The sequence below is a fragment of the Amia ocellicauda genome, chromosome 17 (assembly GCF_036373705.1).
Source record: "Amia ocellicauda isolate fAmiCal2 chromosome 17, fAmiCal2.hap1, whole genome shotgun sequence".
Taxonomy (NCBI): domain Eukaryota; kingdom Metazoa; phylum Chordata; class Actinopteri; order Amiiformes; family Amiidae; genus Amia; species Amia ocellicauda.
This window is the reverse complement of record NC_089866.1, coordinates 29,234,656-29,258,303: the sequence shown is the minus strand read 5'-3', so window position 1 is coordinate 29,258,303 and position 23,648 is coordinate 29,234,656. Positions and strand designations below refer to the sequence as shown.

The window sequence follows — 23,648 nt, the reverse complement described above, 5'->3', positions numbered from 1 at the left end:
TTCTGAAGGCGAAAGGGGGTCAAACACAGTATTAGTATGGTGTTCCTAATAATCCTTTAGGTGAGTGTATTTGCATATCAATTCCACTTGTTCCACTCTATACAAGAAAGGACACAATCCAATTAAATAATCAGAAATAGTTACAGCTCAGTTTGTCCCGTTTGTGTGCGATGTTAAACAGATATTTGTATCTGTTAAAGAAAGAAAAGTCTTAATTTTGGATTTAGACATTTTGGTAGAATGTCTCACAGTAATGGATACTCATTTCTTGTGAAAGCAAGCAAAACGCTGTTTATGGGTCTGTATGAATGTATGTGTATGTAGCTGTTTATCTGTTTGTCGGTGTAAGTCTGCTATTCATTCACCTACGTTTGTCAATGTCTTGTGTAAGAAATGTGCTTCTACGGGCCTCACAACTTTCATTACAAACAATTCAAGTTGTACTATCTATTGTTGCAAGAATTACATTGTAGACATGAGAATTATCTATAATTGTGAAACAGCAACTTCATAGGACTCAATTGGAGTCCTCGGATAAGTTTCACAAATATAAACTGATGCAGTCAAACACACTGCAACCAGAGGGCCTGGGCTGGGGGTCAACTCAGACAGTCTCAGGCTGCTACAACATGCAACATTATTGTGACACTAATCAACTCAAGTGTATCTTCTCTTTCTAGTCCATTTTGACACACGGTTCAGCTAGGACACATATAATATTTGAAAAAGGTAACCCCACCCTAGTTACTTGAAGAAATAAGTCTGAATGAGCCATAGACTGAAGAAAGCTGATGACAGACTCTGTTTCAAGTGAGGAGCATACATATGCCTTTTGTATTAACATATGAAAATACCAGTCCAACCCACCAAACTAACATCTGTAGTCTTTAAACTCTGCATTCAATGGTGGATCGCAAATCAAAATCAGTAAGCACAAAATTACCTTTGACATAGGGCGTTTATAATTAATTTAGGCTTAGTCAGTTGAGCATTCTTGAAGGATCACTTTAATAACTACAGCATCAAGACTGCAGGGCTGTATGTATAGTTGAGCACCAGAAATTACAGTTTATTCTGAAGAGGGTTGTAAAGCAGCACTGCCTGCTTGGCTGATTAAGTGTTTTTGTTGTAGCACAGGGCAGTATTGGCAATGCAATAATATTTTATTGGCTTGTAAAGCTGTGGACATTTTGGTGATTGTAGCTTATATATCTGTTTATTGGATTGAGATCTTCCATCGAGTATCTTGTAAAAAAAAGATATAGGCCTATATATATATATATATATACACTCACCTAAAGGATTATTAGGAACACCATACTAATACTGTGTTTGACCCCCTTTCGCCTTCAGAACTGCCTTAATTCTACGTGGCATTGATTCAACAAGGTGCTGAAAGCATTCTTTAGAAATGTTGGCCCATATTGGTAGGATAGCATCTTGCAGTTGATGGAGATTTGTGGGATGCACATCCAGGGCACGAAGCTCCCGTTCCACCACATCCCAAAGATGCTCTATTGGGTTGAGATCTGGTGACTGTGGGGGCCAGTTTAGTACAGTGAACTCATTGTCATGTTCAAGAAACCAATTTGAAATGATTCGACCTTTGTGACATGGTGCATTATCCTGCTGGAAGTAGCCATCAGAGGATGGGTACATGGTGGTCATAAAGGGATGGACATGGTCAGAAACAATGCTCAGGTAGGCCGTGGCATTTAAACGATGCCCAATTGGCACTAAGGGGCCTAAAGTGTGCCAAGAAAACATCCCCCACACCATTACACCACCACCACCAGCCTGCACAGTGGTAACAAGGCACGATGGATCCATGTTCTCATTCTGTTTACGCCAAATTCTGACTCTACCATCTGAATGTCTCAACAGAAATCGAGACTCATCAGACCAGGCAACATTGTTCCAGTCTTCAACTGTCCAATTTTGGTGAGCTTGTGCAAATTGTAGCCTCTTTTTCCTATTTGTAGTGGAGATGAGTGGTACCCGGTGGGGTCTTCTGCTGTTGTAGCCCATCCGCCTCTAGGTTGTACGTGTTGTGGCTTCACAAATGCTTTGCTGCATACCTCGGTTGTAACGAGTGGTTATTTCAGTCAAAGTTGCTCTTCTATCAGCTTGAATCAGTCGGCCCATTCTCCTCTGACCTCTAGCATCAACAAGGCATTTTCGCCCACAGGACTGCCGCATACTGGATGTTTTTCCCTTTTCACACCATTCTTTGTAAACCCTAGAAATGGTTGTGCGTGAAAATCCCAGTAACTGAGCAGATTGTGAAATACTCAGACTGGCCCGTCTGGCACCAACAACCATGCCACGCTCAAAATTGCTTAAATCACCTTTCTTTCCCATTCAGACATTCAGTTTGGAGTTCAGGAGATTGTCTTGACCAGGACCACACCCCTAAATGCATTGAAGCAACTGCCATGTGATTGGTTGGTTAGATAATTGCATTAATGAGAAATTGAACAGGTGATCCTAATAATCCTTTAGGTGAGTGTATATATATATAAATTGGAAAGTAGTAATTGCAGTGATTGAACTGTCAATTGCGACATAAACAATGCATTAATTAAGTATACTGTTGATGGTTTGGTTTAAAGCGCATTTCCATAGTTTTGTTGAAGTGCTTTTTGTTTATTTAGCGAGAGTTCACATATATCAAATCATAGACTGCTAACAGAAGTACCGGTATCTTTTTTTCAATCCAGTATATACACTCACCTAAAGGATTATTAGGAACACCATACTAATAGTGTGTTTGACCCCCTTTTGCCTTCAGAACTGCCTTAATTCTACATGGCATTGATTCAACGAGGTGCTGAAAGCATTCTTTAGAAATGTTGGCCCATATTGATAGGATAGCATCTTGCAGTTGATGGAGATTTGTGGGATGCACATCCAGGGCACGAAGCTCCCGTTCCACCACATCCCAAAGATGCTCTATTGGGTTGAGATCTGGTGACTGTGGGGGCCAGTTTAGTACAGTGAACTCATTGTCATGTTCAAGAAACCAATTTGGAATGATTCGACCTTTGTGACATGGTGCATTATCCTGCTGGAAGTAGCCATCAGAGGATGGGTACATGGTGGTCATAAAGGGATGGACATGGTCAGAAACAATGCTCAGGTAGGCCGTGGCATTTAAACGATGCCCAATTGGCACTAAGGGGCCTAAAGTGTGCCAAGAAAACATCCCCCACACCATTACACCACCACCACCAGCCTGCACAGTGGTAACAAGGCACGATGGATCCATGTTCTCATTCTGTTTACGCCAAATTCTGACTCTACCATCTGAATGTCTCAACAGAAATCGAGACTCATCAGACCAGGCAACATTTTTCCAGTCTTCAACTGTCCAATTTTGGTGAGCTTGTGCAAATTGTAGCCTCTTTTTCCTATTTGTAGTGGAGATGAGTGGTACCCGGTGGGGTCTTCTGCTGTTGTAGCCCATCCGCCTCAAGGTTGTACGTGTTGTGGCTTCACAAATGCTTTGCTGCATACCTCGGTTGTAACGAGTGGTTATTTCAGTCAAAGTTGCTCTTCTATCAGCTTCAATCAGTCGGCCCATTCTCCTCTGACCTCTAGCATCAACAAGGCATTTTCGCCCACAGGACTGCCGCATACTGGATGTTTTTCCCTTTTCACACCATTCTTTGTAAACCCTAGAAATGGTTGTGCGTGAAAATCCCAGTAACTGAGCAGATTGTGAAATACTCAGACCGGCCCGTCTGGCACCAACAACCATGCCACGCTCAAAATTGCTTAAATCACCTTTCTTTCCCATTCAGACATTCAGTTTGGAGTGCAGGAGATTGTCTTGACCAGGACCACACCCCTAAATGCATTGAAGCAACTGCCATGTGATTGGTTGGTTAGATAATTGCATTAATGACAAATTGAACAGGTGTTCCTAATAATCCTTTAGGTGAGTGTAGTTCACCATACACTGAATGTGATTTGTTTGCATCTTATTTGGAATAAACTGAATTGAAGTTGTACGGTGTGTGTGTGTGTGTGTGTGTGTGTGTGTGTGTGTGTGTGTGTGTGTGTGTGTGTATATATATATATATATATATATATATATATATATATATATATATATATATATATATATATATTATGTGGTCAATGCTACTAAATACTCAATTATAATTCAGTTGTATGTGCTGACTACTTTTGTACTATCACTGTTAACAATACAGTCTGTTTCGCAGGAAAATAAGCATTTTTAGTGAGTGGTTAACCATCCTTTCATGTCTATGTGTTAATTAGGTGAAATGATTTTGAAAGTTACATTGCTGTCTGCTATGGACAGGAGTGTTCACCTCAAAGACAGCTGACATTGAGTCAGAACTGGCTGTCTTTTGGATGTTAGACTAATGAGATTGGACACATTTTCCTCTCTGAAATGTCTTGCAGGGTAGGGTTGGTTGGGAAATTACATTATCAATGAACACGGTGAACCTATACTGTGCTTGTTGTATTTATGGGTTGTATGTGGTTTTATTTGTGCCTTTCCAAGACATTAAATCAGGTAGGAAATGTTATACACAGGTGTCAGAGTAAATTATACCAAGCATTGTTTAAGGAAATATTAATATTTCAGAACATTACCATCAATGTTGTCAGTCCTAGTTGATTTTATAATTCTTCAATTGAGCCGAAAAAACAAAACTACAAAATCATATATATATATATATGTGTGTGTGTGTGTGTATGTGTAGACTACAATATTACTGTTTGGTCTCACTACGTTTGAATACATTGTCATCATACAGCGACTTAATTTTGTTTTATAACAGTTATAACAACATGTGTCTCCCGAGTTTAAAAATGCATAATCACAGTTCACAGCATCGCCGAGTCGAACCGAAATCAATATCGAACAGTAACGATGCGGCTTATATATATTTAACGTAATCTACGCTGTTAACTTAGGAAACCGGGCGTACACGTACAATTCTTCATTATCTGTAACGTACGCCTAACACGCCACTGCTAGTGTTCCCAGAACACAGTACGCTACCGTCGTAAGTTACGTGGTGGTCGCCGCAAGAAGCGTTAGCGAATGTGTACAGCTACCGATGACGAACACCGCAGAGCCCAGTCCCTGCAGGCGCTATGTTCCGGTGGTTTAAACCAAGAAAAAGCCGCTAGAACCCAGCATTGGGACTCGGTTGCAACACTCCTTCGGGAAAATGGCAGCGTTTATCGTAAGTATGCCATCCAGCAACATAACATGTCTGAGGCTAGGTTTCTAAAGCCCGATTTGTATTTAATGTTTACCCCTGTGGCCAGGCAAGGCCTCTTGTGTTTACGTTTATCGCTTAAACGTGAAGAGGTGTAAACTGTATTTTTAAAATAATTTAGTAACATTTTAAAGTAGGAAAGCGATCACATGATTAAATACAGAATGACGAATCTAGTTCGAAAGTCTAAGAAAAACGGAAAAAGGTTGATTGGCGGAATTTGTTGAAACTTAAAGATGGATGGACCCTGCAAGTAACTATGAGACACCAGGGCTGCACAGTAGTCAGATGGACGCATGCGCAATGTTCTCATTGACCGCTAGAGGGCTGCTCAACTACAAGCACTACGTCTTGAAAGTTTTATTCTTTCCACCAAAATGTTAATTTTGCACTTGGGAAAACAGAAGGACGAAGCATATGGAACATATATCGTTTTTATGTAAATGCATTCTGAAAGAAAATATACTAATGCATATATTATATATGAACCAATATCAAAGATGTCCAATTACTCATGACCAAAGTCAGTGGTGGTATTATTAGAAAAATGTGCACATATCATTTTACTACAAAACTTTGTAGATAATGAGGTTGAATAAATTGTCTACTAAGTTTACTGTACATCCGTGGATGTCGGAATGCGTGTATTTTCTGCTCTAGCTGCACATTTGTGAGTGGGGAGCAGTGCTCTCCTTGAGCCATAGTCTGTCTAGACAGATCTAATACAATGGAGACACTGCGATGCACCCGAGTATTTTCAGTGCTGCATGCCCCCTCCCACCCTCTTAATTTTCATTATAATTGAATCTGATGCACTTTGATATTTTGATAGTTTCTTCTTAATTGCTGTATTACTTAGCAATAGCATATGTGAAATCCCATGTAGCATGATAAGCAATAAGATAAGATACAGCCTGTTGGAAAAGGCAGACTACTTTTCAAACTTAATAAGGAATGCTTTGCCAGATTTGGGAACCTGTCCTAACATTTGTGTATAAAGTAAATACACTGTGATGTTATGTAAGGCTGTTTGTTTGTTTTTAAAGACCCAAGGCTTATTAGTAAATTACTAGAATTATGGCAGGTGTGGAGGTGGGAGGAATTGGGAGGTGTTTGAATAGTATAATTTAGTTTCCTAATCAGTTTTGCCAGGAATTCTTCTACAGCACTGCATTTAGAGTGGACTCATCATTAGTAATTAGATCTCTTTTTAGATGTGTCAGATGAGGTCTCAGAAAAAAACAGCTTAAAACTAGTAATACAGATGCTATTTTGTTTGATTTTTGGACTACTTGTGTGCAGTTTTTTTCTCAACTTACCAAGGAATTACAAAGTTTGTCATTGTCTGTGGTTAAACAGTACTTTTTCGTAGATCAACCCTAAGTCTTTATGCCCCCTCTGTATGTATGAGAAAGGGAGAGAGTGTGTGTGTGTGTGTGTGTGTGTCTGCTGTTCTGCTGATGCATGAAAAGGATACTGCAGTCCTGATTGTTGGCAGCCAGAGAGAGTAGCCTCTTGAGACTGACAACTGGCAGGAAAGCAAAAGCAGCCTGTTCTTAATCTTCACACTTGAAAAGGCAAGCACATCTTCTGGAGTTTCTCCTATGGGTGCATTTGATCAGAACTGGGCTGAACTGTATATTTTGGTGAAAATCACCTTGTCTTCATTTAGCCCATTTATAAAAATTGTACTGTTTTCACCTATAATTTATTTTTAATTTCATTTGTAAGTTACTGGGTGGAGGTTATAGGAATAATACTAACAAACAAACAAATACATGATATGCTATTTGAAGTATTTGTTTACCTCTTCATTTACTGGGTAATAACAAAACATTGAATTCCTTTCCCAGTCTGTGGCTTTGCAATATACCAGATCTTTCCAATGACTTCTTTGAGCTTGCATGAGTCAGCTGTTTCAGAAGGGTGTATCCAATTTTTAGATCTGAACCTAGAACTCCAGTGGGCTCTTGTCACCCACACACTAAATTGTGTGTGTGTGGGGGGGGGGCTTGAGTGATCTCTTGCAGTGGAAATGTACTTGCAACCTTTTTAAATTAAAATAAATTCATGCAGTTTTTGGTTTGTGCGGTGAGAAGACACTGCACTTTACTCTGAGTGTTGTTTTCCCAGGAGTTCAACAGCCTGTCGCTTCCTGTTACTCACAATCCACATTGACTTTGCTGCAGTGCTCCTGGCACCCTTGCCCCGCCACGGCCCATGCATCTCTCTCTTCTGCCGCATGCTTCTAAGCATGGGGCTGGCTGTGGGCTATTCCAGACTGATTGTAAATCCATTGTTGCCCAGATGTTTTCTTTTTCTTCCTCCAAGCAACTTTTACAGCTTTTCTTTAATCTTTTATTATTTACTCTCCTGCAGCCCTTTAAGGTTTGTCACCTTTGTTTACAGCTGAAGCACAGAATATACTTTCGCCGTCTTAAAAGTCACGAACGTTATAAACGCATTATTTAATTTCTTATTCTTGAGCACTGGGACTGCAGTAGAACACAAACATACATGGAGATTACAAATGTTGGTAGTGTTCGAATTACGGGGGGATTGCGGGGGTTTAATCCCCCCTAATTAAGACTTGGACCCCCCCCGAAAGATGCAAAAAGAAATGGTTGGGGTGGTCGAAATATTTATATATCTTAATGTAAAATGCAGTCTGACTCTCCGCTGAGCCCCCGCCTCACACGGTTCCCCCCCGCTCTCTTAGTTTTTCACCATCACCCCCCCCCCCCCCCGCAGCTCTCACTGTTACCCATTCCACCCCCCCACCCCGGTCTCACATTTTTTCAGCAGCCCCCATCCACCACTACAACCCCCCCCCCCCGCGCTGTGATGTTCTGAGTGGAATGAATGCTGGTACTAATTACCAAGAGTTATGTTCGTTATTGTTTGGAAGCAGGTCGAACCTGAATATAGCCTATATTTACATGTATTACAATACAGAGAGATTTTCAAAATATTGATCTGAAAAGGAAAGGAGAAGGGGAGAAACTATGTGATCCCTGGGTATCAAAGGCTAGAGAAGCGAGAGTAACTGTAACTCTGCTGTATTCCACACCCTAGGCACACCCCTCGGTGAGGATCAAGGGCACAGAGCACAGCTACAACCCGGTCCTGTGCCAGGAGGAGAAGTGCGCGGCCCGGGCCAAGGGCAGCCACATGCACTGCCCCTTCTGCAGCATCGCCGAGGCCTATCAGGACCCCGTCATCCTGCGGGCGCACTACAGAGTAAAACACGTGGACAAGGGCATCGACTTTGCAGGTGCTCCGCCCCTCCACTCCACCCCCTCCTCCCTTTTGTTAGGACACCGTAACAGCGCAGGCCCCAGTTTGCAGGACTCCAGCCATAGATACTGTGAGCCCTGCATCCTGCAAGGTGGTGCCTCTTGCCTTGGTGGAGGGTGGGTGGGGGGGCGGAGGGGCACAGGAGGAGTGCAGCATTGCTAGTATAGAGAAACTTTTAAAACTCCCATTGCAAAGTAGCTGGATCCATTTCAGTTCAGTTTTTTTTTTTTCCCAAACTGGACGTTCTTGTATGAATCGGCTAAAGTAAGTGGATATTGCTTGTTAAAGCTGAAATGCACCACACTGCTGTGCAAACAGGTTCTGGTGGATTGCTGCTGTATCATTTTCACCTCTTCATCATTTCCCAATGTCCAGTCTTGACAGATGCTCAGTGAGGCCAGACATGTCCAACTGGGGGTGATCTGAATACACTGTGAATGTTGATTGGCCCTCCATAGTGTTTCCAGCTTGTGCAAAGAAAAAGGGAAGAAAAGGCTCTCTGAGCATTGTGGTGCAGTAATGAGTTTTATTCCTCATGTAAACACCATAGACCCGAGTCTAGATTGAATGTGGTGTAGTATAAACTTCTTCCAACTGTGATTGAAATCCAGCCAGTATGAAGTTCATTCTAACACAGAGAAATTTAAAAAAGGATACAGCTGGAGTTAATGTCCATTTAGTTTTCCTCTGTTGGATTTGCATTGTTTGAATTTTGACTGGACAGATACTTCCTTAGAGATTAGTATTTCAACTGTCCAGGTTTCAGGTACACTTAACCCTCTTTGCCATCAATATGCTTCCTGTTTAAATGCCAATTGAATAATTAACTAGCTTGGGGGAATTCAAGAGAAAACCATTCACTTTGATTTCGGTGTGCAGTTCTCAGTGTTACAGGTTGAATACGTGTATTTCCTGGTATTCTTTTTTGGTTGAATAATTTCCTCTTGTCAATGAAAACTAAGCAGTGGCGAAGGGAGGTTATATAAGGTAGTAGGAATAATGCTTCTGGGTGGGCTTGAGGGGATGTGTGTGACGGTTCAATGTTGCCTGTCCAAGGTCAGATGTATGAAATCCAATCCTCTGCAGACATTTCTGCAAAGTAAGATTGTCTGCATGTGAATATCTGAAATATGTAGATGAATTGATGAATTATGCACAGCCAATGTCAGACCTAAAGAGCACTGGTTTTGAGGTAATGTAGGCCCAGTGGAAACGATTAAGGGTTTGTGTTTGCATCTATGTAAATTTCCAGCCCTGGGGCACCATTTTCCTGCAGTGGAATGAACAATTTCACGCTGTGTGGCTAAACTGTGAAATCTGCATCAACAAAACATTTAAACCCACTGAATCGTTCCACCTGCCTTAGCAAAGACTCTCTTTACTACTGTTTTTCCGCTTGAGAACCTGTATGGACAGATTGAATGCCAACTTTTTTTTTCATTTTGATTGCATTTTAAAATGGTCAGACAGTGTCTGTGTGCTGATCTGGCAGCAAGTTTCTCAGTGTGCCTATTGATCAATCACCTTATATCTTGCAGAAGTGACTGAGCCCAGATATTGATCAGTTCTGCCCCTGCAGCCTCACGCTATACCGTTCTGGAGCAGGGAGACCGCAATGACAACCAAGGAGGGCGAGTGAACTGGGCACTGTGCACACCACCATTAGTCAAATCTAACTGGCATTTTCCTGTTCAGTAATTTCTGCCTTGCGGGCTTCTGCTTTTTATTTCACATTCTACTTTTTATTTCCACCCATTTATATTTTAACCATTTCCTTAGTCATCGAGGCTATTTCTAAGAAAGGCTGTTTGAGTTGAAAAATAACATTGTAGTGTCCGTTCATTGAAGACCCAACAACCTGGAGCCTGGCCAGCTGGGCTGTGTTTGCCATTATCATCTCCTCACGTTCCACCTCCGTGAAGCTTTTCAGCAGCAGCGTTTGCTGGGTTTGTTATTTTGAAGGGCAAGTAATGACAAATTCAAGAGAAATTGAATCAAAGAATCACGCAGCAAGCAGACGAGAGTATATCAGACAAGGGAGGGAGAGGGTGCAGTTAAGCACCACTTAAAAAAATTAAACCATAGACTCGCCATTCAGTAGAAGGCCACTTGTTTGCTGCCCTTCATTGATGCTCTACCTGGTTGCATGTGTTTTAGTTGTATGGAACTAAAGATGTTGATGTGTGTGAAAATAGTTTAATATGACTATAACATTCTGCAGGAGGTTTTCTTACTGGATCGTCAGAATGGTCCAACTTGAATCAATGAAGCCCAAAAGAAGCCGGTGACATCCATTTACTGATAAATGTATACACCTCACTCGGGAGAAGTGGTTGTAAGGACCTTGCTGGACTATGTTAAGCAGGCTGAACTAGTCGGTTGGCACAGTAGCGTAGAGGAATATTCCCTATGGTGTTTGTTCTGAAAATATTTTCTTTGCATTATCATTAGAATGTAGAAGGAATAACTGTACACAGGACTTTCAAATTCTGTGCCAGAAATTCGTATTAAGCAAATTTAGCAAATTTAATATTCCTTTATTTTTTCGGAGATAAATTAATAAAAATACTAAAAAATCAGGGACTGCACCCTTTATTGGCTTTATCAAGCTGATGCTTTCACAGGATGATTCAACACTGTTGCTTTTCTTTTTTATGTGTAATTTAATGTAACTGAGAACCTGTATAGGCTTTGTATGGGCTAATGTATGGGCTTTACTACAACAGAACCCCACTGAAATTAATATACCTTACTTCGAGACCCTTAAAAACATTTATGTTTTAATGTACACCAGGCGCCTGTATACATGTTGCTAGTATAAGGTGGTGTAGTCACAGCTGGGTTTTAATGCCCCATGATCATCTGCTTCTCAGGCTTAAAGGTGCTGCGGTGCTGCAATCACTGTGAGATCGTGGGCACGATCAAGGGCGAGAAGAAATTCAAAGGGGCTCACTGGCACTGCTACCGCTGCCGGAATGGCTTCAACCGGCGCGACGAGGCGGTCAAGCATTACAAGACCCACTTTCGCAACCCACACACCACCTTCCAGATCCAGATCACGCAGGTATGCTGCTGTGGTTCTCCTCTATTGCCCTGGAAAGATGATGATGATGGTGGGGTGGGTTCGGATTTCCATTTTAAAGGGGGTGCTGGGAGTATAGGTGGAGATGATGCTCTTTTTTAGAAAAAAGGCAAGGGAAGTTCCATGCCTTTGTGAGCTTACAGTTAAAAGGGCATGACTTATCAGCATCACTTTTCATATATCTTTCCTTCTCTTCTATAGCTTGGAATGGAATCCTTACTTCACCTCTCCTCTCTGTAGATATTTGTTGTATTAAAAAGTGCAATTGCTTGTTTAACTAATTGCCTTTAAATGAGTGTTGTTTTTCTTTTTTTGGCTTTTTTTGGCTTGAGGTATTAATTAGTGCTTGCCAAAACCTTGCCTAAATTAAGTGTTAAGGGTGATTTAAATGATGGCTAATCTATGTGGAAGAATAACTGCTTTCCATTAGAGTTGGCAATCTTAACCCTGCCTTGTTGAGGGAATTTCAAAATGTAATCTAAGAACTGAAATATTACCAGGTTATGTTCTTATGTTCCTTAATTTGGAGCTGTGCATATTTTGCAGTGCTTGCTAAGGACAGAGACTGGCTAATTCCCAAACATAAAATTAATATTGCAGTTCCCTCTCTTGCTTTATTCATAATGCATGATGCAGATTAACCTGGACCTGGCTGGAACAGCTGCTAATGCACATGCATGCTGATGGTTAGCTTTTGATTACAGACACAGTCCCTAGCACATTACATGTTAGCTGTCAGTTTGTGTAAACCACACTTCCATTGTGGATCTGACTGGCTGAGCACTGGGGGGTAATCTGTAACGCACACACATACAGTCTTTCTCATCCCTCCTCTCTCAGGAAGTTAACAGCCGGCAGTACTACGAGCAGAGTGCGGAGGCTCATCCTAAAGCCTACGGTGGGCTGACCATCACGGCCGGCTCCAATGGGGACTACAGCACCATTGGCTCTGTCCTGGCCCACACTGTCATCGCCACAGCCACAGGCACAGAAACCCTCCTCACTGAGGTGCCCAAGGTACACCAGGACTCTGGCAGAGTTTAGGATCTCTGCACTATTAGGATTAGGCTCTGTCATCTGGACATTGTCCTCCATATCCATTCCAGTCATTCATAAAGGTTGTAGGGAGGCAGCTGAGAGGTGTTTTGTGGCACACGTATATATTATTTATTTCTTCAGATGGAGTCCTTTTTGGTTTGATCCACCATTAGTTAATGAAAGCTTGGTCTCTTGATGACAGGCGTTGAGCCATCAGAGCTGTGTATGGTTTGTGAAAGTTGGCTAAACCTATGCTTGAGACAGAATTTTAAGACTGAATGTTTTGGTGTGGATCTTTCTATTTATAGATTCCATGGATATGCATGTGATGATCTTTATATTTTTTTATTTTTTTACTGCTAAGAGTTTCGCAAGTTTGAGATCAATCATCCACTTGTCCTTATTGTATTCGCTTTATGACCGGAAATACTGTTTTCCACCTGCCTAGTACTTGTAATGAGATTTGGCCTCCTGATTTGGTGATCATATACTCATTTGTGCCTTGTTAAAGGACAGCGGTGTGGGCAATGGAATCGCAGTGGGGGCTGAGGAGACGGTGGGGTCCTCCCCCCAGGCCTCGGGCAGACAGACGCTGGTGCTCATGGATCCGGATGGGGAGACGGGCAACCTGGTATATGAAGAGACAACCAGCATTGTCACAGAGCAGGTACTGACCTACAGCCTACTGCATTCATATACCACTCTGTTGTTGCACACAATGTCCTGGTCATTTGCAATCGCTCCCTTTGAAAGTCTCAACAAAAGTTTGGATTTTCATATTCTGTTACCTGATGTTTTGAAGAATGAATCATCATACATTTTTCAACACAAATGCATTCAATATTCCTCAGGTAAGGATCCTTTTTTCATTTATCTGAACCACAGTTTGTTAAAAACAAAAGCAACACAACTCAAAATCTGGGAGATGTTATGATTTTCCTCCCTGGTGAACATCTGTTTAAAATTTAAATATGGTACATTTACTCTCCATCTTTTACAGTCCATTAATGTGGCTTAGATATATATTTTTTCTGTTACTATGATGTATTTGGTTTTACCTTAATTGCATTTTCTTTCAATTTCAATTAACTTTTCAATCTTATTTTTTTAACTTGTACAGGTGAACTTCACTTATAACATACCCCAAGAGATCATGTACAGTACATAGTACAAGAAAACAGTACATTGTAAATGAAGTATGTTGTAACCATTATAATAATGAACATGCTGTTATTTTCCCAAAATATATATTAGGAACAGTATTAGTTTTATGCCATGAACAACAGAGTAAAGGTATACAGGTAGATATAATATTATAAAGGCTATATATTTATATAAATATATTTGTATTATATTATAATCTGTAATCTGCATATGAAAGCATAATTTATTACATTTTTAACAGAGAACTTCAATGCCAATTAGTTGTTTTGCTGTGATCTAACTTTTTAAGAAATCAATGTTTAAAATTGCACAAGAAAGTTATAAACATTGTGCAGCCCCTCTAAGAAACTATATAATTGATATTTTAGACTAAATAATAACTTTTTTCTTCTGACATTTTGCTTTCAAGATTTCCTTCAGTATTTTAGTTTCCAAATCATTTGACTGTCCCGGATGTGTTTTATCCACAAAATTTGAACACAATCTGGAATATGAAATCTGTACATTTTAGAAGGAATATACTATTATTATTTATTTCTTAGCAGACGCCCTTTGTCCAGGGCGACTTACAAAATATTTGTGACGTCCTCAAGGACCAAAGGAAAGCATCCAAGTGCAGGCTTTAGAGTTGAAGCAGATAATCCGAACGAGAGAGCGTAAACAGGGACAGTCCAGGTCAATCGATCAAGCGAACAGGCTAGTGGGGAGATCCGAAAGGGGTAAACGAGAGAGGGAAGCAAGAGGTCAAAAATACACGGGAAGGCAATCAAGAAACAAGGCTTAGAATTGATCCGGGAGAGAATGCAAGACTTCGCGATGAATCTAGGAAACGGAGGGGTTTAAGTACTGTGAAGGAGAGAGGGATTGAACGAGGTGAATGAAAGATTGACCAATGATAGGAGAGGAGGACAGAACAGGTACACCTGGTAGGGAAAAATGTGGAAAGCCTGGTTTGACTGGACAAAGGAAAGGAGAAACACTAGACTAGTATTCAGGAGAGAGAGACCTCTGGTGGTGAACTAAGGTGGAAGCAGGGGAAACCGTGACAATACTATAAATGACTCGGTTTTAACCAGAGTGATTCCCCCACTGAAACCCAGGTGAGTTAGTCAGGACCTGCCTTTTCAGTATGTTGTAAACCGAGATATGTTGCAACAGGATCTGTTATAATTGGAGTGCACCTGTATTTACACCTCACTGTACTCCTGTGGTTTATTTGACCCTAGTCTCTCCTATAAAATACTTGCTTTCTCATTATATTTTTTGTGGTCTGTCCTTTTAAGCCTTTTATACTACTTTTTGCTACCCCTTTTTATATTGTTTTTACTGTATTAGTTTACTTGTGGGATGTTTTTGTTGTGTACCTTGGGTATTGTATTGCTGAACTGTTGCCATACATTTTCCAGAGTTTCTTCTCTAATTAACCTCCGTCTATATCACTGACTCGCTGTCTTGCGCCTTTAAAGTTTTAGCTTTTGTGAAATTTTAAACCTTAATTTCATAATATTAGCAGGTTTTAATAGATTTCACAAGATAGCATGTTTTGGTCTCAATTCCCTTTTGCTTTTTAACCTTTGTCCTCCTCACTTAATCTTTGATGTCTGAAAATGTTTAGTTAAACCTAAAACCCTCCCATCTAAATGAGGCAAGCTGAAGTTACATGTTATTTTGTTGCAGGTGTGTGAAACTGAGGGTAAATGGACCCTGATAAGCTTTAAGTTAGTTTAGCCTCACAGAAGCCAAAGTGTTTCATGTTAAATATAATGTTAAAAAGAGCAAGATACTCAAGGTGGGAATGTATGTTACAGTAAATGAGTGAAATATCTGATAGGCCATCTGCAAGTTAGTCTCCGATATCCTGCCAAAGATTTTGAGAGATAATGAAGTCTAAGTCCCTGAAGCAACAGACACATTTGTATATTTTTATATTAATTTTATATATTTATAACCTTCTATTTTTGTTTCACATACATTGAATGAAGTAGACTAGACAACTGCAGTAACAAATCAGAGTTTTAACTTTATTCTCTGTTTGAGGAAGGTGATAAAAAGAGGAAGATGCCTTGAAGTGGTTGGGTAGTGTCTGGTTTCCTGCTCTCGATAGTGTAGGGTCCTTGTGTACAGACAGTCTTGTCTGCAAGCTGCCGCAATTGCTTCTTTATTACCGAGGCACAAAAAAAGTATTTACAGAGAGTAGGCTGCGATCGATGTCCTGCGTCCCTGGAGCCCAGAGGCAGTGTCAAGACGGCGAATGCTTGCTTGTCAGGGCCACTATGATATATATATATAACTCCCGATCGTTGTTTGAAAGGGAGAGTGAGGTGATACCAGTCACCTTGGGCTAACATAGCTAGGCTGGCTGGGAGGAGGGGTGAGTCAGCAGCATTGTAATTAAGAGCTGTATTGTATTTCCTAGTTTTGGCCAGGGTGTGAGGAATGGGGGAGTGGCCATGGGGCAGGCAGGCGGTTGAAGAGCAACTACAATCGGATTATCAGAAAAAGGGCTGCATCGAACACATCGAACTTCTATCCTCCTTTGGCCCCATTTCACTGAAGTTGTTTTTCTGAAAATGGCTCACTATAGCTATAATATTCCTGTTACACTTTTAACACTACAAAATGTTTGCAAGTTTCCTAATATGCCATTATTCATTTGAAAGATGTTTAATATGTCTCAAGTAAATAGATTGTTGGTTTATGTAGCATGTAGTAAGTTTACTTTTGGTTCCCCTTAATGTAAAGGATCTCCTATTCATCTGGTGTATTAGATGCAATACTGCTTAAAGATTGTTTGGCTTATTCATTCAAGGAGGTCTTCCTTCTCTTAATTCCAATAACCATCAAGAATTGTTTTGTAAAAGGATTATTTATTTTTTGCAAGCCTATGTGGAATATGAAACAGGGCTGTGAATTTTACATACAGATCTGAAATCTATTTTATTCCCAGCAAGCTTATGTTTAGTGCAAAATGTTTAAGTGCAAAAGTAAGTGTTATTTTGTTTTTTCTTACTGGAGAACATTACTGATGAATTGAATTCAGCATAGTTCCCCATCAGAGCTCATTTTATGTCTTTTCAAATCTTACATTTTGGCATCAAACTAGTAACTTGTATTCCCTTGTATTTAAATTGACTGAATTTACTTCAGATGCACCTGCTGCTCATGTCTCCAGAGCCATGGTTGTCTACCTGACCTACCCCACCTGTCCCTCTGCTGTGTGTCACAGGGTGGGGAGAGTCTGGACCAGGGCCTCCTGCTGGAGAAGCAGCTCATGGAGTTCCACCAGCAGAACCTGGCACTGAGGCAGGAGAAGGATGAGATGGAGAAGAAACTGCGGGCAGAGATCCAGCAGCTCAAAGATCATGTATGCACCATTAAGGAGAAGGAGAGGGAGGCGGTGTGGGGGTAGGGGAGAGAAAGTAAGTTGTCGAGGAGAGAGAGAAGGGGGCAGCAGATAGGCTTGGAATCCTATACTATACACAAATCAAAGCTGTCCTATTGTCAAGTTAAATTCGCTGTGGTGCAGTGACTCGGGATTCTCATGAAGTGGGCAGTCCCACACAGATGGGTTATTTTCCTTGAAAAAGGTTGTAAGCAAGATCTGTCTTTCCGCAATGTGAATGATACAGATTATATTGATTAATTACATGGAGCTCATTCTACTGTAAAAAAATATTTATTCCTTAAGAAATACGTCTAAGTTGATGAACAGTTGCAAACAAGATTTATTTGATTGTCCCTAATAAAGCCGGTCCCCATGTCTCTTTCTCTTTCACAATCTGTCACCCCTCCTCTCCCACCTGCAGATGGCCGGTCTGGTGCAGGCCAACGTCAAGATGTTTGAGGAGCTGCAGGTGTATCGTGCAGCCGACGATACAGAACAGAAGATCAATAAGCTAGTGAGTGTACGTCTGTGTGGGCTGGGAGAGAGAGAGAGAGAGAGACAGAGAGAGAGAGACAGAGAGAGAGAGAGAGAGAGAGAGAGACTGTGATTGTTGAAATGGAAAATAGGCACCAAGCACTGCTTCAGATCGGGGTAATTTCAATTTGCTCCATCTTCATCATTCATGTCCAGTGTAATCAAAAGCCTGGTGTAGATTGATGCAGAACAGCTCATAACAGTAGCCATGCACTATGTGCTTGTGTATATAGAACTATGGGGACATGCAAGCTTCTGTGAATGTTATATATTATAATACATATATACTGTATTCGTCCTAATAGAAGAGCACACCCCATTTCAGATTCCCCCCCTGCTCTATCCAATTTTATTTACATTTTTCTTTGTGATTGTCTACTTTTTGGATGCATGACCCGAGGTTATTGTTGTTCATTTAATGTGAAGAGATTCAATGAATGAATGGACACAATGTATTTGCTAAAATTTGTTTCACTTAAACTATATTTAAAGTAATTACTCCTGTTTATTTAATGTTCTTAATCACCCACTGTCACCCACTGTATCAGGACTATCCATGCATGAACTACATACAGCTCTGGAAATAATTAAGAGACCACTTAATCTCTTAATTTTTTCCCAGAGCTGTATATCAGCACATTAAATGGACTAGAAAAAAAGCACTCTGACTAACACTAACATATTTAACATAAAATAGCACCTGTTTGCCGATTACTGGTCCCCAGACTGTTTTGTAAACGTGACATCCTCGTAGGCAAGAAATAAACTCAAATGTGGTTGCCACTGATAGATATTCCGGTATGTGACAAGTTCAAGGATGAATGCACGTCATCTTTTTGTGATCAGTAAAACAGACGAATATTGTCATAATGTTCAAACAACGAAATATAGGCTACATAAATGTGCCAAAATCATGAAGTTGTGGGGAAAAATGCAAATTTGGGGATTTCGTACTTAATAGATGTACATGAAAAGGGTCTTGTCTTTGCCCATTGCGCGTCTATTAGAATGAATACAATATATATAATATATATTTGTTTATATATATAGGTTTATATTGCAGAGGAGAACATAAACGTTTCAATTTTTTATTGAAGCATACATGTGCATAATAGGATTCTATAAATAAAAAATGTCACTTTACTCTTAAACTATTCTTAGATGTCATCTCGCATTACCAGCTGTTTTCAGCTGCAACACATTACAGATGAACATATCAGTCACCTTGAAGTTGCTGCATAGGGACTCTGTAACAAATGGAAGCAAACATGCTTATATGCGGAAAACAATCCCGGAGCAGGATTTAGATTCACAGTATAATCTGGTATATTTTATTCTCCATCTGGACAATGTCACCTCTGGGTGAGGCAGGAGGCATATGTCTGATGGCAGTGCTCACACACTTGTGCAGGGACACTGATTTGTTTTATTTCTATCCCAAAATATGTTTGGTTGGGAAGAAGGAATGTGTATTTCCATGTGCTTTTGAATAAATCAGATAGTGCTAGTTTCTAATTAATATGAATGACTATGTGACACAAAAAACAGTAAAAGTGCAACTTAATAATACTCATGAAATAATAGGCCACCGATTTTCCATCATCTGAACATTGAAGGTACTGCTAGGGTGAGACAAAACATTTGGTCAAAGCTCTGTTTATGAGAATTTGTTTACCCATGTTAGGCTAGGTAATATTTCAGCAAATGTTGTTTTCTCCAGTTAAATTCTTGCTGTGTCTCAATTTCCAAGCTCCTTGTGTATGCAATTAACAACCATAGTCGTTTAGATATTAAATGAATGGCAACACTTTTTAATTATTTACCCGTCATTCCAATTACATTTGACATGAAGCGAAACTGAATTTACATATTGTATGCATATATTCAAGACATAGTCCAGATGTGGGCATATTGTTTCCCTTATTCAATGTTTATACCATTCATCTTCACTTAAAATGGGACCAAAGCAATTTACCATGTTTTAAAACTTTGAGTGGGGTTTTAAATTCAACAGCACAACTCTAAGAAAAGCCGCTTATTGAAATCTAGACGATATGGTACAGTATTGTAATGAACAGCATTGACTGAATACAACTGACAAAACCCCAAGCAATAAAACTGGGCCGACAAACGCTCCTGTATCTGGTAGGCTGACCTTGTGGCTTTCTGGAGAACCTGGTGCAGACAGTGTTGCAGAAGGTCGATATTAACCCCAATGGTGTAGCAGTGCTGTGTGTTTTGTCGTGTGGGTGGTTTGGTGTGGCAAGGCCTTGCAGTGACGGGCGGCTGTTGTTGTCAGATGGAGACGCTGGAGGCCCAGCACCGGGAGCTGCTGCAGACCCAGCTCGCCACCCTGAGGAAGGAGATTCTGCGGGGGGCGCCTGCCTTGCCTGTGAATGGTGAAGAGGGCAACCTCCAGCTCAGCCTCCCCCAGGATGGTGAGGGTGAGGGTGAGGGGGCCGGGTCAGGGGTCATCTCCTTCCTGGGCTCGCCCCAGGGCAGCGGGCAGGGGGGCGAGGACGGGGCGCTGGCAGGGTTGGAGATCGTGGAGGTGCAGCTGGAGCCCGAGCCCGAGCCCCAACTGGACAAGATGGACAGCCCCCCTCCGGCGGCATCCTCGCTGTACCCCGTGGAGGTGCTACAGGAGCTGCCGGGCGAGCTGTCGCCAGGGAAGCGGCCCCCCGAAGAGCAGCCAGAGGGAAGGGGCAAAACTAAACTTCAGCGGACCACCTGAGACAAACCCACCACCTCCAGCTGCTCTCAGAAACCTCTAAGTCTCTCACTCTGGGGCCTAAACAGCCCGTTTATGTCCAGGGAGACATGGGTCCCTGGGCTTGCAGGCCTGCCTTCCTTAGGATACCCAGAGGCAAGACACTCACAAGCACCTCAAGCAACCGAGACTGAATTAAAGTATGAAGCGGGACCTGAACTACACTTACGAATTCCCACCTCTGAGTGTTCCTAGAACCCAACTTCCTGTCGGCCGCAGCTGCTTCAGCACTGAGCAGCAAGGACTGAAGCTTTTATGTTATACTAAGATCATAACTGGACACTAGCCTGAACTGCCAGAAGTTGTGGTTAACACAGGATTAAAGACAATATCTGGACCAGAACTGATCTTATTTATTTTAGTGTACTATATTTTATTTTTAGTATTGATCCTCTTTTTTTTTAACAAAATGCATTATTAAGTTGGTGTTTCACCTGCAACTAAGCTTTTCACTGTAAATGAACTATTAACAAGTAGAATCCACGCAATAAAGTAAAATGATGCAGCCGATCTGGATTACATATTTTGACTAAATGCATACATACTTTTTCTAATCCATATCAGATTCCTGAATAATCTACGAGAAGGTATTACTGAAGTTTTAACCTATATTTTACATGGAACACACATGAAATAGGCACAGTCCTATTGGGCAGTGAAAATGCATTCCTGATTGCTAAGATGCCTGTATTTTCTTATATTCTTGGGCAGCTCGGCGGAGTGTAAATCACTTAAAACTCTACATGAAAGATGTTATCTGAAGGAGCAGGTGAAACTGCAAAATAATATATGCTGTCTGGCTGCACCATTAAACCACTCTTATCCCCCCTCCTTCAAAAGTGTGCTGATATTGCCCCATTTTCACAGAATGACAAAGCTTAAAGGGGATGTAATTTTCCTGCTTTTTCCTCCTCAACCTGTTGTGTTGGTACCAGCTTCTTATTGGACATGGAATTTATTTATTCCTTAACATTTTTTCCCTACAAAACAAATTGTTTTTAAAAGATTCTCAAATGTGATTGCTTGGAAATATACAGCTTCTCAATGTCTTTAAAGATCAGGGGGATATGTGCAATAGAAAAGGTACTAAGTTACCTGTTTTTATCATGAAGATAATAAATATACACGATATCGATATCAAAGCTCAAACTTTCACAATAGTATCCTGCATCTATTAGAACTTGAAAGTTAATAGCTGAGTAGCGACTGTGAAGTCAGGGATGTAAATCAATCAAATTCTACCCTAAGATAATTTATATCTGACACTGCCTTGCGGCAAATAACATGTAAAGCAGAAACAAAATCACAGTGTGGAATTCCAGTAGGAAACACTTGAAAAGATAGAGACTTGAGTAAGGGGGATAATTTTAGATCTCAACTGTAGGAAAAGCCACTGTCTCACCCCAAAACTATGAAGACAAAAATATAGTTTTCGAGGTTTAATTACGAAAATGGAAGATGTGTGGGTTAATGTTGGAACACGGTGTAACTTGGATTACAGTGTATGTGGAGAAACACTCTGCCTGGTTTGAACAGAATTTAGAACAAACCAGGGGACAGACACACGTCTGGTGGTGCTAAATAAGGAGCATTGAAACAAACTCGGTTTCCAAGCCTTCAAAAAAAATATTTACGTTATTGCAATTGTTTTCTATCCACCATCACAATGAAAGATTGTTGTATTTGGAGATGTACCAGATTCACAATAAAGCCAGCCTTAACACATCTGTGTCAAAACCACAAACCACAACAAATGTCAACTCAAACAACGCAATAAAGATTTAAAAACAAAACAGATGCAATAATCTGTATCACGTCTTAGTCATCTTCTACCTCAGCCAGCTGCTCTACTATTTTAATACTATTTTCTGTTAGTCAATATGTCAGCACGTATTCCTCATGGTCAAAAAAGCGGTGAATCCAAAGTGTCCAATTATCCACCCATTCTTTGTGGACAGGTCTCCTGAACGTGGATAAAATCATGACTGTGCAAGTGATCACACAGCACTGAATGCACAGCCCATTCAGCCATAACTAGCATACCCAGTCAGGTCTGCCATATCGAACACCTCATTGCTCAGTAAGGAACAAGTCAGACATCATTCGAGTTTAATTATTTAGCTCAATGCGTTTAAGAATGAGAGACTGTAACTTTTCTTCCCAGGGGCATTTCACAGTAATGGATATTGACAGGAAAATAAAATAATCTTGATTTGCTCCAGTCTTTTCATTCCTACTACTCTTTGCAATAAACAGTGTAAATACTGTTAAGCAAAATGAATACTGAAATCACACTGGTTTTGTAAGACTGACAAAAACAACAATGTTCTTTATTACTAAATATTTTAAAGAACAAATTCAACCCTCTGGGACAAACTTGAATGTGAAGAGATATGTATACAATGAAGTGTAATAGGGTGTCTCCTTTTGGACACAAAGTAACTGTATACCAAGAAGTACAATTGAAAATATTTTATAACTTATGTATTTTTGTATTATTATAAAGGAATACTTACATTAGTAATATATGTGTAATATATATGTGTGTGTTTATATATTTATAATTGCTTTTAATAATGATATACACTATTGAATAAATCCAACAGCAACGATTATCATATCACAAGATATAAATACAATTTGGGTTGTTGAAAACAGGCTTAACTGTTATGCTGTAGAGTTGTAATAATAACGTTAATATTTTTTTTTAAATATTATTAGGCTTATGCGTTGTATGGCCTTACTGACATAATTTGTAAATTGAATAAAGTACACCAATCAGTTGTATAGTGTTTGTCAACCTTTTATAACTTCATTATATGCCCCTACGCCAGGCATTGTGAGAAACGTATACACCACAGAAGGGAAAGTGCCACAAGTTTGCATGTTTACTTAATTCTCAAAATAAAGCAGAAAGATTAACACGGATATGTAGCAATTTCCTCTATGTAGAGTTGTTTTCTAGCATATATTTTAATTTTCTCTGTATAGTTATTCATCAGCCTAATTAGAGAAACAAATGCTACTCATACTCTTCCTGGTCTCTCCTAGCCACCAGAAAAAAAGGATATTCATTCGTACTCTGCACCCCTATGGTTGACTAGTGTAACACAC

General features: G+C 40.4%; 1 protein-coding gene across 1 annotated transcript; it reads left to right on the top strand.

The window, feature by feature from the left end:
* The first annotated feature begins 5,071 nt into the window (after window positions 1-5,071).
* LOC136713076 (uncharacterized) lies at window positions 5,072-21,044 on the top strand. Its single transcript, XM_066689983.1, has 8 exons — window positions 5,072-5,228; window positions 8,340-8,538; window positions 11,435-11,625; window positions 12,484-12,660; window positions 13,193-13,348; window positions 17,072-17,209; window positions 17,652-17,744; window positions 20,064-21,044. Exons 1-8 carry the CDS (start codon window positions 5,214-5,216, stop codon window positions 20,496-20,498), a joined length of 1,404 nt encoding a protein of 467 aa, XP_066546080.1. The 5' UTR covers window positions 5,072-5,213; the 3' UTR covers window positions 20,499-21,044.
* Window positions 21,045-23,648: the final 2,604 nt, after the last annotated feature.

Excerpts from the sequence above, each read along its gene's own strand:
- LOC136713076 (XM_066689983.1), top strand. Across the intron at positions 12,661-13,192 it reads TCCTCACTGAGGTGCCCAAG|GACAGCGGTGTGGGCAATGG; the intron begins GTACACCAGGAC and ends GCCTTGTTAAAG. Across the intron at positions 17,745-20,063 it reads AACAGAAGATCAATAAGCTA|ATGGAGACGCTGGAGGCCCA; the intron begins GTGAGTGTACGT and ends TGTTGTTGTCAG.